Raw genomic sequence first — 15103 nt, forward strand, 5'->3', positions numbered from 1 at the left:
CACAATTGATCATATATTTTCTCTTAAATGTCTTATTGAATATGTGCCGGATTCATCGATTATCGATCAGCATTTGATAAGATCCCCAGGTTGCCCCTATAGCAGAAAGTGTTAGATTGTGGCGTAACAGACAAAATATTCCGAGTTATTCATAACTTGTATAAGTATGCTAAATCATGTGTATGTCTTAACAAAAACAGATCTGATATGTTTAATTGTTCAGTAGGAGTTCGTCAAGGTGAAAACCTGTCCCCTCTTCTGTTTTCCATTTATTTGCAAGACTATAAAGGTTTAAGTGTTCATGAAACTGATTTTGAAAATGTAGGCGTATTTCTTAAACTATTTGCTCTCTTGTATGCCGACGACATTGTCCTCTTAGCAGAAAGTGAATTTGAATTACAAGCTGCTTTCAACTCCATGTTAGAATATTGTTCACACTGGAAACTTGAAATTAATTCATCAAAAACTAAAACCATTGTATTTTCGAAAGGTAAAATTAGGAATACACCTAAAATTACGTATGGAGATGTTGAGATAGAAAATGTTCATGAATATGCTTATCTTGGTATACTTTTTAATTATAACGGTTCTTTTGTCAAGGCCAAGAAAAAACTTCATAGCAAAGCATCTTCAGCAATGTTTTCTCTTTTACAAAAAGCTCGTAAATTAAATCTCGATGTAGATACACAGATACATTTGTTTAATTGTCTTGTAGTACCTATTGCCCTGTACGGTTGTGAGATATGGGGTTCCACTGATAACACACTGTTAGAAAGACTTCAACTCAGATTTTGTAAATATCTTCTACCCCAAATGTCATGGTCTATGGTGAGCTTGATGTATATCCTTTGCAAATTTATATAAAATATAGAATGGTTAATTACTGGTATAAATTTGTAACTGGTCCTCCAGAACGAACGCACTAAATTTGTGAAAAGTTATTACCTCAAGCATCCTTCAGTTATTAATATGTATAACTTATTTGATAGCCAAGGTACAGAGTTGGAGAATCTATGTAAATTCATCTCTATTATTGTACATAAATGAACACTGAGAGTTATAGATGTTATAAGGTGTCAGATTATACTAACTGTAGATATTATTAATCCGTACTATCTCTAACTGTAAATATTATGTGTATATTATATTCATGTGTCTCAATGAGATTTTTTTGAATAAAGATATATATATATATATCTTTACACTCCCATTAAAGTGATACTACGTCTTAGAATTAACATCACATTTAAGAATTTAAACTAGGCGAATAGGAACCATTTGATATACCTGGTGTCATAAATAACATAACAGGATCCTAATATAATCCGATAAAAACCCAAAAACTTAGTAATTATCCATAAGTATGCAATTAAGTATTGAAAAACGCTTAATATCAAGATTAATATTAAGATTAAGCGTTTTTCAATAATTACTTAGTTTTATGAATTTTCCAGATTTTACAGGGATTCTGTTGTAACTTTATGACACCAGGTAAGCTAACTGATGAATATATACTCATATTGATCATTTCGAGAACTTCAATTTTATGTTCATTCTAAGACGTAGTATCACTTTAATGAGAGTAGCTCAACCAAATCGAGAAGGTCACATATCCAAGGTATTTAGAAAACATAAGACGCGACCCTTACAGTAAAATGTAAAATGTCTTAAGTATACTGTCTTTCGTGTTTGTAAATGTAAGTAAAAGCGATAAGCTGATTTTCATTATAAAAAAGTGTCTGCAGTTGGCTTATTGAAATCTATGAAGAATTTTTGGAAAGATTTGTGGTACTTTAGGCCTGTGATAACTTATAGTTTTAATTGGGATTTTTAGGTATCACAATCACATCAATATAGTGCAAATGTATATGTTTTCAGTGTTACTGCTCGATAGGACTATATTATACAAGGCTTGAAAACCTGGTTTAATTTCGTTAATGATAATAATCTTCGAAAACTTTTAAAATGTTATGGTCAAATAAATATTAAACGAAAATGAACTATTATTCATAATTGTTTAAAGACTATATATGTATATTTTATTCTAACGTTTTGATTTAATCATATCATTTTGATTTACATTAAAGGAATGCACCAATAAGTACGATCCAGAACTTAACAACCATGGAAAACAGACGGAAAACAGTGGAAGAAAACGGGAACGATGGTGCCCTGGACAAGTTATATGAGACAACCAATAAACAGGAAAGTAAAATATCCAGAAACATAGTAATTAATTGGTTGAAAGATAAACTTCTATTGATATTATTGATGTTAGGTGTGGCTATTGGTTTTGGTTTAGGTTTTGGATTACGTCAAGCTCCAAAATCTGAAAGTTTACTGTTATGGATAGGTATGTAAAATGTTTGTTCTTTCAACCGTGAATAAGTAAGTCGTAGGCATCGACTGACTCGCACTAACGAAAGGGGCCTATATCGAAATTGATGGTAAAGGGTACCCTTTGAAGATATCGATATCATTAATTATAAAATGAAACGGTTTATATGTCGGATTATGATCATTATGTTCATGATTACATTCATGAGGCTAGAGCGGTTTATTCCCTATGGGGAGGGGGCGATATGGGAAAGAGGCAAAATAGTAAGAGGTGATATGGAAAAGGGGCGAAACGGAAAAGGGGTGACTTGGGATGGGGCGATGAGGAAAGACACCGGCTATAGCCTAGGACCATTTTGCCGTGTTCTCCTGAATAATTTTCATGATTGAAAACTAATAGTCAGGGCACTTGTCGTTGTCCATTCTTCAATGCATATCTTCGTATTTATCAGTTTCCGAAAAACAAAAACAAAAAATGTAGTACATGTATTGAACTTCTTTGAAATACAAATTGCTGTTGATAACTGTTGTCTTTTCATTACCCGAGTCTCCCTGGAATTTCCATCCGTACCATTTAGAAATAGTATTCGCTTCAAGGAAAGCCTCAACCCAACAATTATATTGTTTCTGAATAGTTTCCACTAGTCTTTTGTATGGCTTTCAGCAACTGTGGGATTCTCCCGCAGCCTTGACCCTTCATTAGCATGCAATTACCGAAGACCGGCTTGTACGAACTTCGATTCGAATGAAATAAACAAAAACATAAGAGTTGTTCTTCTGTGCAAATTGATCATGGCGAAATAAAAGACAATGTGTATAGCGATACGTTCTGTCCTTAAAATAACTGACAGTTAAGTAAGAAATTTAGATTTAGATGTCTAAAGCCAATGATATTTATTTTTCTAGGTATGCCTGGAGAATTGTTTATGAGAATGCTAAAAGTAACATTATTACCACTACTTGTTAGCTGTATTATAATAGGTAATTATTTCCATTCATTATCTTTAAAACCAGCGTCTGATTGATAGGATAGGTTTGATAGATCTTCACAATGTCAAGCTATTACGAACTTCGTCTTATACCTTGACTGCGGTATCCACCATTCTTGTGTCACGGAATTCAACGCTTTGATTGAATTGTACGTTTACGAATACTACTTATTTTCGACAGAAATATTGCATGCATTATGGCTTATTGTTTATGTACTATGTCGAGAGCTTACAATCATACCAAATGGCAACATTAATAAACTTCCATGATACATGCAAGGTATAAGACGAAGTTCATAATAGCTTGGCATTGTGAAGATGAGATCTACCTTGTAACTGGCGAAATCTGAGAGAAACTGAAATTGTGGTAAGGCTCATTTCCTGCTTTGACTAATGTGGATCTAATGTGGATTGTCAGTTGGTTAATTTGTTAATACGAGGGTATTACTCACGCAACGGGTAACACTAGACTCCCAGACTATATATTATGGTAAAGGATTGTGACAGGTTTTTAAGTAACTATGGTACAATGACAGAAATTGATAATTGTATACTGTATGTCAACTGTGAAAGCTATGTTTCAAGTGCATCCAATTTAATACAGTAAATATGAAATCCTTATTTCAAAGCTGGTAATTCCCCCATTGTTAGATAGATATACACAGACGATAAATACTATCGAAAATATTTTATTATTATTTCGGATAAGCGTTATAGAAATTTAAAAATTACAATCTTAAGTTTACAGTCTATCTTTTAAACTAGTAAATCTAACGCAGTTTACAATCAGTCTACCATCTTGACAATGTAAAGCTTGACTGCACGAAAGTTTGTATATACAGCGATTTAAATGGATTGTACGCTTATACAAGCAATCAAAGCCCTCGACAAAAAGTCTGCAAACAATAAGCAATCATGTTTATAGAATTTCTGTCGAGAGTTCCGATTTGTTGTAGTCGCTGGCGTACAATCCAATCATATCGCTGCATTCCACGGTACAAGAATACGAGTCAGGTTATTAGGTTCATAATATTTTGACATTTAGCTATTTTATTTTTCAGGAGCATCATCATTAGATCCTAAATCCAGTGGTAAAGTTAGCATAGTATCACTATCGTACATAATACTTACAAATGCTGTTGGTTCATTGCTTGCTCTGGCTGTAACCTTTGCTATACAACCGGGTGCGTAGAACATTTTCCTTTACTGAATCAAATAAAGTGTCACTTAAAAATATTTTCGCCAAAGCTATCAAAAGCTTGATTACATGTAACGTTGCACAATATGAGCTGAACTGTCCTGAATGTTTCTGAAGCAAAATTCTATTACTAATAGGTAATATGCTTGTATCACATCGTGATTAGTGACGTCAACAAACACTTAGTTTTAGTGGAATTGCAGAAACCACAGATTGATAATTGGGATGGTTCAAATTGATGTCATCAGTGTCCTTGAAATACGCATAAAAGGGTTAGAAAACCTCTTTACAATTCCTTTAAAACATAGCCTTAGTATTAAGATGACACCGATGCGAATACTAAAGAACTCTAATAACACTTTTATTTCAGGAAAAGATCAAGCGATACCAGACGATCTGATGTCAACTAGGCCAGACACCAGAAATCTTATGACAGAAGACATTTTCGCTGATCTCATCAGGTACGAACTAATATAACGGATTCGTTACGGACGAAACCTTAAAGGGAAGAGAGTATGCACCAGCTTTAAAGGGTTATTCCACTTTTTTATGAAAAGTTTTCATTATCAAAAATGTAATAAATTATACCTGAAAATATTTCTAAAGTATGTTATTTATATCTATTTATCTATATTCTTGATTAAACTGAATTTGTTTTAAAAGGGTTAATTAAAAACTGAGAGTACTAATTGTTAATTAAGCAGTTGAATCAGTTTTGGGGTTTAACTTTATAATGGCTCTATATTATTAGTTTAAACGTTTAAAATACGAAGGAGACATTTTTTTCTACAATTAAGCGTTCACTTTATTAAAATCCGTACAATAGTTTTCTAACAGCTTCCAAATGCACGACGAACTTAAAAATGTTACTTTTTACATATTTTTGGCGTTTTAACAACTGGGTTGTTTTGGTTTAAACACAGGGCATATTTATCTATATTTTGGTGTATAGTTTTCACAAACTCGAGCACATGTCTCTTTGAAATAACAAGAATTGTGTAAAAACTATATCTCATTTTGTGCCAATTTCCGGCAATGTTGTCAATGTAGTGTGTATACATTATTGTATAAATTCAATTTGTTTTCAAAAAATATAAATCTACACTTTCACATTCAACACTCATATTAATTGTCAATGGAATAAAGTGTGTTTTCTTATATGACAAAATGACAAAGGTGATAAAACTTCAGTCAATAAGACAAATGTTCTTTTTAAAAACTAATAACTCGAAGGGCTCAAAATAAAGAAAGAAACTTGTTGCTGAGAAACGAAGACATGGCATTTGTGTTGCTTTTTATACACCCACACGTAAGTATGGGCGTATATTGTGGTTGGCCGTGTCGGTCCATCGGTCCGTCCGTCGGTTCGTCGGTCTGTCCGTTCTCATTTACCTCGTGCTCATTCTACAGACTACAATTCTCTATAGCTTCTTTTGATCTTTTGTATGTGTGTCAATATCATTAAGAAAATGTGCACTATTGAATTTGGTGAGGATCCGATGATTTTCTTGAGAGATATCGCATAAAACTCTGATATTGCGTTTTTTCACCCTTTTGGCTCGTGCTCACTCTACAGGCTATACGATATAGAGTTTGTGTTACAGTTCACCTTTAGCTCTTTATCAAGCTACTGGTGGGCGTATTCCCTTGCGAGACTTTCCACAAGCCTATGTTTATTCACAATCTGTAGTCAATAAAAAATGAAGAAAACGTTTCGGGCTGTTCATCGAATTGGCCTACTTAGCATATGTGATGCTCCGCCCATTTCCTGTACAATTCCGTTTCAACAAAATATATGGTATTTCTTTTGGACATTTGCAGGAATCTATTTCCAGACAACATGGTATCAGCAGCTATACAGAAGAGTCAGACAGTATATACACCCCAGATGTTTAATACTGTAGAAAATACAACTAATGGTTTGACTAATGTTACTGTTGAGTTTTTAAAAAGATCTGTTAAAAGTACTTCGGGTAGTAATATTTTAGGTAAGATTGCAGGGCTTGACATTTGTAAAACATGTATTTGTACCCAAACAAAGATGTGGTCCTCGATCAATACCCAATTCGCTTGAAAAAGTTCTCTTATAAATAAATGATCCGATAATAATGATACTTTCGGTTATTTTCAGCTATTTGTAAATCCTAACGTATTTAAAGGTACCCTCACATCATGTATATAGCGTTTGTGTATATGGTTGTGCTACAATTCGTGATGAATTTAATGCAATCCAGTGGAATAATATATTTTTATTCTGGGACGCCTTCTTAAAATCAGAAGTTCTTAATGATATGCAATTTATAGATAAACGAGGAGAAAACATTTTATAACACTCCGGTAATTCATTTGCGATCTCTTCCCATGTTAAATCTCAAAATACAACCTTCTATAACTCTTCCAAAATCTCATTGAAAATTTTCCAATTGTGGCCAATGCTTAGTTTCTGGACAAAATTTCAATATACCATGACCATGAAAATCTTGAACTAGCCAAACTGAAAGTAGACCACTACATTTTATCAACATCCGCTTGACTGTCAATGCAAACAAAACGACTATTTTTTTTAGAATTATCAGTCCGCATGAAAATCTCTCATCATCTTACAAAATCTGAAAGAAAATGCAATTTCAGACATCAAATTCCAAATCTAGACCAAAATTTAGTCAAAAATTGACACGCAAAAACCCCAGAAGGGAGGGAGAAAGAGGATCTTTTAAAAATTAGCAAAGAACTATTTGTCGACCTACAAATTCTCACATGATCCAGTTTGATTTCCTGTTGGTTTGACAATATTCTGGATCAGATTGAAAGATATAGAACTATTTCTATATTTAATTTTTCCTCCTCTGTTTAAATTACAGGTATTATTATTATTTGTGCTGCCCTTGGTGTAGCTGCTTCACAACTTGAGGAAGAATCCAGACTATTTATTGACTTCTTTAAAGCTATCTATGCTGTAATAGCAAAAGTACTAAAATGGATTGTTTGGTACGTCTCAGTAATCTCCTATCACCTTAATATTAAATGTTCTCTACTGTACCAGTAGCGACTGAAAAGATATAAAATGAAGAAAAATGTAGATTTCTTGACACAAAAAAGGATGGCTGTTTCAGAAAGATATGCATATGGATAGGACAAATCCATTTGTCAGTCCAAATCATGAAAACAAAATCAGATCATATAATGTAAAGGCACCGTTACACCTAAAAAGCGTTGGAAAGTTGGCTGAGAACGTGCCATAAGGTTGGTATAAGAGGACACACTGTAGGACACACACGACATCGTCAGACAAGCGTTGTAACATCTCCTTGAGCGGTATAAGAGAGCAGTTCGTGCGCTAACATTATAACGCAATATGGTCGCATAACTCGCGGTAAGAGGTCGACTGTTTTCTGTAGTTTTTCTCACGTTTGTCCGCGACTAAAGTGCATTTCATGTCGCTGTAAGATCGCAAATGGTCGCAGTCCGGTGTAACAGGGTAACATAGTAAAATAAATCACAATAGACGCAAGCATTATGAGTTATATATTGAATTAGTTGATAGTATATTCTGTCACAGTGATGTTATTTTTACTAATCAAAGAATGTCATGTAAAACTCATTTCTTGTAAAATTGCTCTTCTATAGGTTTAGATAATCTACAATTTCTAAATCCCAAAGAAACGGGTTTATTTTTATTTTAATGTAGCCACGTCGGACCATTCAAATTTATTGAAAATGCTAAAGCTACGTTTGTACTGACCAATTTTTGACTTTGAGGTGTAGGACATATGTTGATGCTATGAACAACTGTTTTCTATTTGCTCTATTTCAGGCTAACACCTATAGGAGTTGCTAGTTTAATAGCGGAATCTGTATTGAAAACAGAAAGGCTTGAAGAAACATTTAGTAGTTTAGGTTACTTTGTATTAACCATCGTAGTTGGATTGTTTATACATTTCTTTATATTTATCCCTGCTTTATATTTCATCATTATGAGGAAGAATCCTGTTAATTTCATAATTGTCGCTATGCGACCCGTGTTGACCGGATTTGCACCTCCCAGCTCGTAAGTATATCTCAGAAATACTAATTAATATATGACGTGTTGAGAGGGAGGGTATTGAGTAAGCAGATTATCGATGAGACTTTTTTGTTAGCCAACTATAGTTCATGCCAAATGTAAAATGCTTTTCTTTTCATCGACCCACTCAATGTATTGTGAAGATTGTCACGAAATAAAAGGCTAGTAATAGGCTCATATGTCTGAAGTCACAAATTAGGTAAATAATCTTTAAAGCCCAGAAAAGTCCAGCATTTCTCGGGTCACGAATTAAAAAAAATGATTAATGGCCACGAAATAAGTAAGAAAGAGTTGCACAAGACTCAACTGTCCAATAAGGTAACACAATATTGGAATAATTTTGACTAACCCATGAAGTGATAAACCTTAATAATATTATATGTATTTTCAGGGCAATTGCAATGCCAGAAATTTTTAGAGTTTGCGATGAGAAGCTGAATATTAATAAATCAGTATCTGGCTTTACGGTACCATTAGCTACATCGATAAATCGTGATGGAAGCTGTTACTTTATAGCAGTAACGGCTATTTATATTGCTCAAGTAAACCAAGATGAACTAAATGCAGCTACCATTATAATGATGGCGTACGTATACATGTATTAACATTTCTTAATTAACAAATGTCAATCTTGAAGAATTCATTTTTCCTCTTTTCCGGAAACTCAGCTGTAAATGGAAACGAATCAGCATTTAGACCAGAACCCCGCATTTGAGCATTATCAGGCGGCCATGGTCCTATGGCCATCCCCCTACTAAATACATAACTACATATCGATGGAATGCGATTCATTTGATGAAAATATTTGTCCAAATTTGATAAGAAATGCGTTATAAAAAGATTAAAGCTGTCATGAAATTTGTTACTGTGTAAGACGTGTACGCTTCCTGGCGATCATTCGTTGACGGTTATGGTATAAATAAACTCTTGATAAGAATCATAATTTTGATATCGGTGGGAATAGGTCTATAATCTTACAAATAAACCCCGTCACTATAGTGTATAAATTGGTACCATTAATGTTATTAATTCCCCCTTTTTACTCTAGCTTGTTAGCTACTATTGGTTCGTTAGCTATTCCATCTATACCAAGTGCATCCGTCGTTACACTTCTGATTATATTATCATCTTTAAATATGGAAGCTCGGAATATTGGGTTAATAATGGCAGTGGAATGGTTCACGTGAGTATTATGCTTGATGCGTTTTCTCCAGACCATCGTATCACGAATACAGGTTTTGACATGCCCGAGGAAGTATGACTTATGGGGATGTGATTTGGGCTCTTTGTCTCCATACTAGCATAGAAACCCACACAAAGATGTGACAGATGCTTGGGTCTCGTAAAGTCCTTGATGTTTAATGAAATCATATATAATATCGTGCACGTTTGTTTTTTGTTTGTGCACACGTTAATTCTTGTGAGCTCAGCAATTGTAGGCACATGCATATTACAGATTTAATCCATCAAACCCCTGTTCTTGCCGTACAGTTTGAGTTTAAAATGTATTGGAATTTGATGTTTCATTGCAGCGATCGTCTTCGAACATCCTGTAATGTGCTCAGTTCCACGTTGTGTTGTGTAGTGACAAATAAATTATGTGGATTTGCAAATAAGAATATTGATATAGAAACACCAGTAATTGAGAAAATACCAAATCCTGAAGAAACGCGGCTTTAGTTCTGAGCATCCGATGAATGGATCCCAACCTAGGTGTCTCTTTTTTGCTTTTTTTTTCATTGGCCTATATACACCCAATATAAATAGATTTAATTTCTGAACACCATATACATCCTCTACTCCCACCTTTAGACAGTAGCATACAAACAAAACAGCGCGCTGACCTAGTTACAGGAATCATTATTTGATTATTAATTTATTTACTTATTTAATCGTAGACTATTTTGCGATTTGGCTGATTCAAATTTACGGTTTTGAAAACATGCTGGCAATGAATAATACATATTAATTATTTGAAATATTATAGCCTTCTTAAAAACTAAAAGATCCGACTTTTTATGTCGAGAAGTCAAGGCGTATTGATTTAAAATGGTTGTGACCTATTTTAGTGTGTTATTTCCAAGAACTGTACGGAGTTTCTTATGTATGTTAAATTCCATAAATGGCCAAATTACAGGCTTCTGTTTATTTGTGAATGTGCCTTATAATAAAAGTTTTATCATCTATGTATTTGTTGAAATATAACTATCATGCCTTTTGATAATAAGACTATTTAGTAAGTTTGAGTAATTTTGTTTTTAATTTCAGACAAACTGCACGTCTAGTTTTTATTCTGAAAATGTTACAGGTAGTTGAAATTGCCGATACATTTCATAAACCATTTGGGAAAAAAATGGTTTTTATCTCACGATTCGTAGGCCCAAATATAAAACTTATATAATTTAGTTAACCCATTTAGACTACTATAGCGTCCCAAAGTTTTCAATATTTGAATTAAAAGACATTTTCCAAAGACAAAGACATTAATGTGTCGATATGTTATAGAAATAAGATCCTTTAAAAGAAAGACAATATAGTTCATTTAGTTTCTAAAATTGAGTAAAGCATTGTTGTCTTGTTGATTTATATATTGGATTCTTTCCCTTTTAATGATTTACTGCATGCTTGCCACGAGAGAATATTTTTCGCACGAAACTAAAGAGCTTATAATTGACAAACTGAAGGTATGGTCCAGACACACAGGTGAGTGATAGTTTCTTTTCTATATATGTTCCCAGACAGTCTGCTCAATTACTGTCCACCCATACTCCTTCTCAAATATCAAAACAGTTAATTTAGGTATTTTCGTAAACAATTATGCTATTAATCAACAAAATAATCTATTAGTGGTTCTATATTGTATATTCTATTTATCTACCTTGTTGTTTTGGTCGTAAGTTGTCTCCATTTATAATGTCAGATCATTGTGATATCAGAAATGAATTTTGTACATCATTTCAAAGATATTCAAGTAACATTCAGTCCATTAAAATGTAATATACGTATTTGAAGTTTTTTAAATAACACACTGACGTCACAGAAATAACATCAAAATTTTCCACAATTTGAACTCAAATGTCCTTTGACTCTGAGCCTTAAAATCAAATTCAGTCAAACCAAGAATCAACTTATGTTCGTCTTTTACCTTTGCATATTGCCTGTTCTGTAACACTAATGAATTTGATTACAAATTTCTGATTTCTTTGATTTTTGGTTGACTTTGGTTGAATGTAAACTTTGCTCTATGACTATTCTGTTTGATCTTTGATTACTGACTTTTCTGTTTGACTCCTTCTTCTAAACATTACGTTCGGTCATTGGCTTTTCTGTTATAAACTTTACATTTGATTATTGACTTTTCCGTTTGACTTTTCAATAATAACCTTTAAGTTGAATCTCGACTTTTCTGCTTGACTCCTTATTTTAAACATTACATTCGATAATTGACTCATATGTTAAACTTTACATTTGATTACTGACTTTTCTGTTGACTCCTTATTTTAAACATCACATTCACTAATTGACTTTTCTGTTTGACTTTCAATAATAATCTTTAAATTGATTCTTGAATTTTCTGTTTGGCTTTTCAAAAGATTTTGTAAAATCTTCTGTGACTAAAAAAGTAAAAGTAAATCAATGACAAAGATTTAGCTGAATTTTCCCTGTTTGAGAAATTATGGCACTAAAAGCGTAGGTTGTGAGTAGGATTGATAAATCCCAATATCATATGCGTTGTTTATATTTCTGTCTACGACTGGACAGCCGATATTGTTTTCTGCGTTATTGTGCATGAAGCGTGATGTCAAGCTGGTTGGTTGGTTGGTAGATGACAAGTTAACGTTCGCTTCCAGCGGATGCTGATATCGCAAACTAGATGTCAAGCTATTACGACCTCACTCTTATACCTGCAATAGCCACGTTCTATCACAGGATGCGGCGATTTGATTGGATTGTTCGGCCAGAGAACACAGCCATGCAAACAGAATCCCGAACAGAAATACTGTCGACATTATGGCTTAGTGTTTGCAGACCTTCTGTCAAGGTCTCTGATTTGCTGTATTCGCTAGCGTAAAATTAAATCGCCACATTTACAAAGTTCTGTAATACAATAAAGGTGGCTATTTCAGTCAAGGTATAAGATGAAGTTCGTAATAGCTTGACATTGTGAAGATGATGGAGTGGTTACTTCAGTTGTACACCTAACCTAACGATCGGAATATTAGCACCCACTATATAAGCTATAGAATTGTTGTCTCATTTCTTGTTTACTAATAATCTTATTCTTCTGCTTAATGTTAACTTAATAAATGTCATAACTTGACGTCATGTCTTAGATTCCAAACTTGTAGGTGGGTGAATAAGAACGGTGGATTCAAAATAAAAAGAAAGGCAATTACGGCAGGAAAAAGTAAACGCTATTTCAAATATACCAAAATATCAATCACGCCATAGTTTAAGAATATATTTATATTTAAGAGATTTTTTACAAGAAATGATAAAATGTGTGGACTTTTATTAATAGAATATAATGACAGTGACTAATGGCAGCGGACGAATTTTCCCTCTAAAATTGAAGATCAATAATCTAATTTTAGATCATTGTTAGCTATTTTTAGGTTGTAAGTCTATTTTCAGCCACTACTGATATATTTAGAGAACCATCTAGATAAAAATAGTTCAAACTCATTGACGGTTGCTTTTTCTGACCCTATTGGGATAGATTAAAGACGTCGTAACTTGATAAATATCCTGTCCCTAATGATCCCTTTTGTCTATTATTCGAGGCTTACTACTTAATACGTTGACAAAATAAATGGAAAACATGGTTAAGACAATGGGTTAAAACAGTGGGTTACGGATTTATACAATCTTTTTTTGACCATACGAATACGAAGATTCTGTAATATAAGCATTTATAGACCCTAGGCATGTATCTCGATTTTTACCCATAATCCTCGCCGTGTATCATTAAATTTAAGTACTGTTAGGCCGAAAGTGTTCCTGGCCAACCAAAATAATGTATTGGTGTACAAAACTCAATTTAAAGTCTTTTGTACTGTAAGTGCGTCGTATATATATGGATAACTTTCATAACCAATGTTATATGACAAAATGCCATTCTGATATATCACAATATGAAAAACGTCATAACGATGAGTTCACTTGACAGAGACGAGATGAGGGTATCGCCAATGTTTTCTGTCAAAACTTAGCTATTAGACCAAGGTCTTTAAATTTAGATGTTCTCTATGTGTCTCTGCTGTTTTGGCCCCCTGGTATTATATAGTCGAAAGGGGATACACATCCGTGACCATTTCAAAACTTAATATAGTGGACACCTCATATTGAACAGGGTCCCTATGGGCGCAAATATCTTTGCTTGACGAGAATGTCGTGTAATTTTTCATCTTGAAACTGTGACTTAAACCTTTCTTAATCTTGTTGACCAAATAATTGATATTTAAAAAATGAACCCCACTATCCGAAAAGACTCTTATTAAAAGGGTTAGTAATATAATCAGTTATTCAGACGGCTTTGTGCCATGGTATTCGAATTGTATACACGATAGTTTTTGTGTTTCTTCATTGCCTTTAAGGTGAACGAAGGACGCCCGGACATACCAAACACATACTCATGTCTCTGGATGAAGTGGTTCTTGAAATAATGTGATGGATCTGAGAGCTCCATTGGAGGGATTTTGCCAACACATTTCAGTCCTCTTGTTTCTTTGTAGTATCACAATCAACAATAAATCGTCTTAAGGGTGGTTTTTAAACGTTTGACACGTGGGGCTGTGGTCTACCGCCATTTACAATACCATATTTTCTGTATTCTGATCCGAAGATTGATTCGTGTAGGCGGGAAAAGATTATGTTCGTTTTAGGATATATTGGAAATAAATTTAAGACGGTAAAAGACATTAATTCTATAAATAGAAAACTAAGTGTTATACATGTGTATATATATATATATATATATTTTGGCCATGTAGGGCGTTAAAAGTCTAGGAAACTTCCGTGTCTATTTGAACCAAAACCAATTTTGATAAATATGTTGTAGATCATGATAAGACAAATACAACCAAAACAATTTAATGGGGTAGTTGATGGACAGTGGTTCAACAGTTGGCTTTGGTCCAACCTGATCGCAATCCAAAATTTCGATCTGTCATTCATCATCTTAGCTGGTCTCTTGTCTTTCAGGGTAACAATTGAAGGCACGAATTAGGTCAATAGTATTGTCACTGAACGAATTGTCCCCGGGGAGTACCAATTCCCAGCATTTCAGAAGAATGTACATGCTATTCTCCTCTCACTTTAACACAAGCTTTTTAAAGCAGCAGAATTTCTATTGAATTCATCAGCTCAACCAAAATAAAAAAAAGTTTGTGATCCATTTTATATCCCCCTATCCCTGTCCATTGCCTGGGTAATATTGATTTGAGAAGCTCGAATTACGATATATCGAAATTTACAAAATATGACGACATAAAGCATTGTTATCTTTCCTACTCT

The 15103-nt window shown here is 33.6% G+C and overlaps 1 protein-coding gene across 1 annotated transcript; it reads left to right on the forward strand.

Moving 5' to 3' along the window:
• Positions 1–2124: 2124 nt before the first annotated feature.
• Positions 2125–10267, forward strand: LOTGIDRAFT_136803 (hypothetical protein; the record flags this gene model as incomplete). The annotated part of the gene is made up of 10 exons (XM_009046976.1): positions 2125–2353; positions 3244–3318; positions 4388–4510; positions 4895–4985; positions 6346–6512; positions 7386–7512; positions 8339–8572; positions 8979–9173; positions 9636–9770; positions 10120–10267. 10 exons carry the CDS (start codon positions 2125–2127, stop codon positions 10265–10267), a joined length of 1524 nt encoding a protein of 507 aa, XP_009045224.1.
• Between the last annotated feature and the right edge of the window lie 4836 nt (positions 10268–15103).

The sequence above is a fragment of the Lottia gigantea genome, assembly GCF_000327385.1.
Source record: "Lottia gigantea unplaced genomic scaffold LOTGIsca_109, whole genome shotgun sequence".
Taxonomy (NCBI): Eukaryota; Metazoa; Mollusca; class Gastropoda; family Lottiidae; genus Lottia; species Lottia gigantea.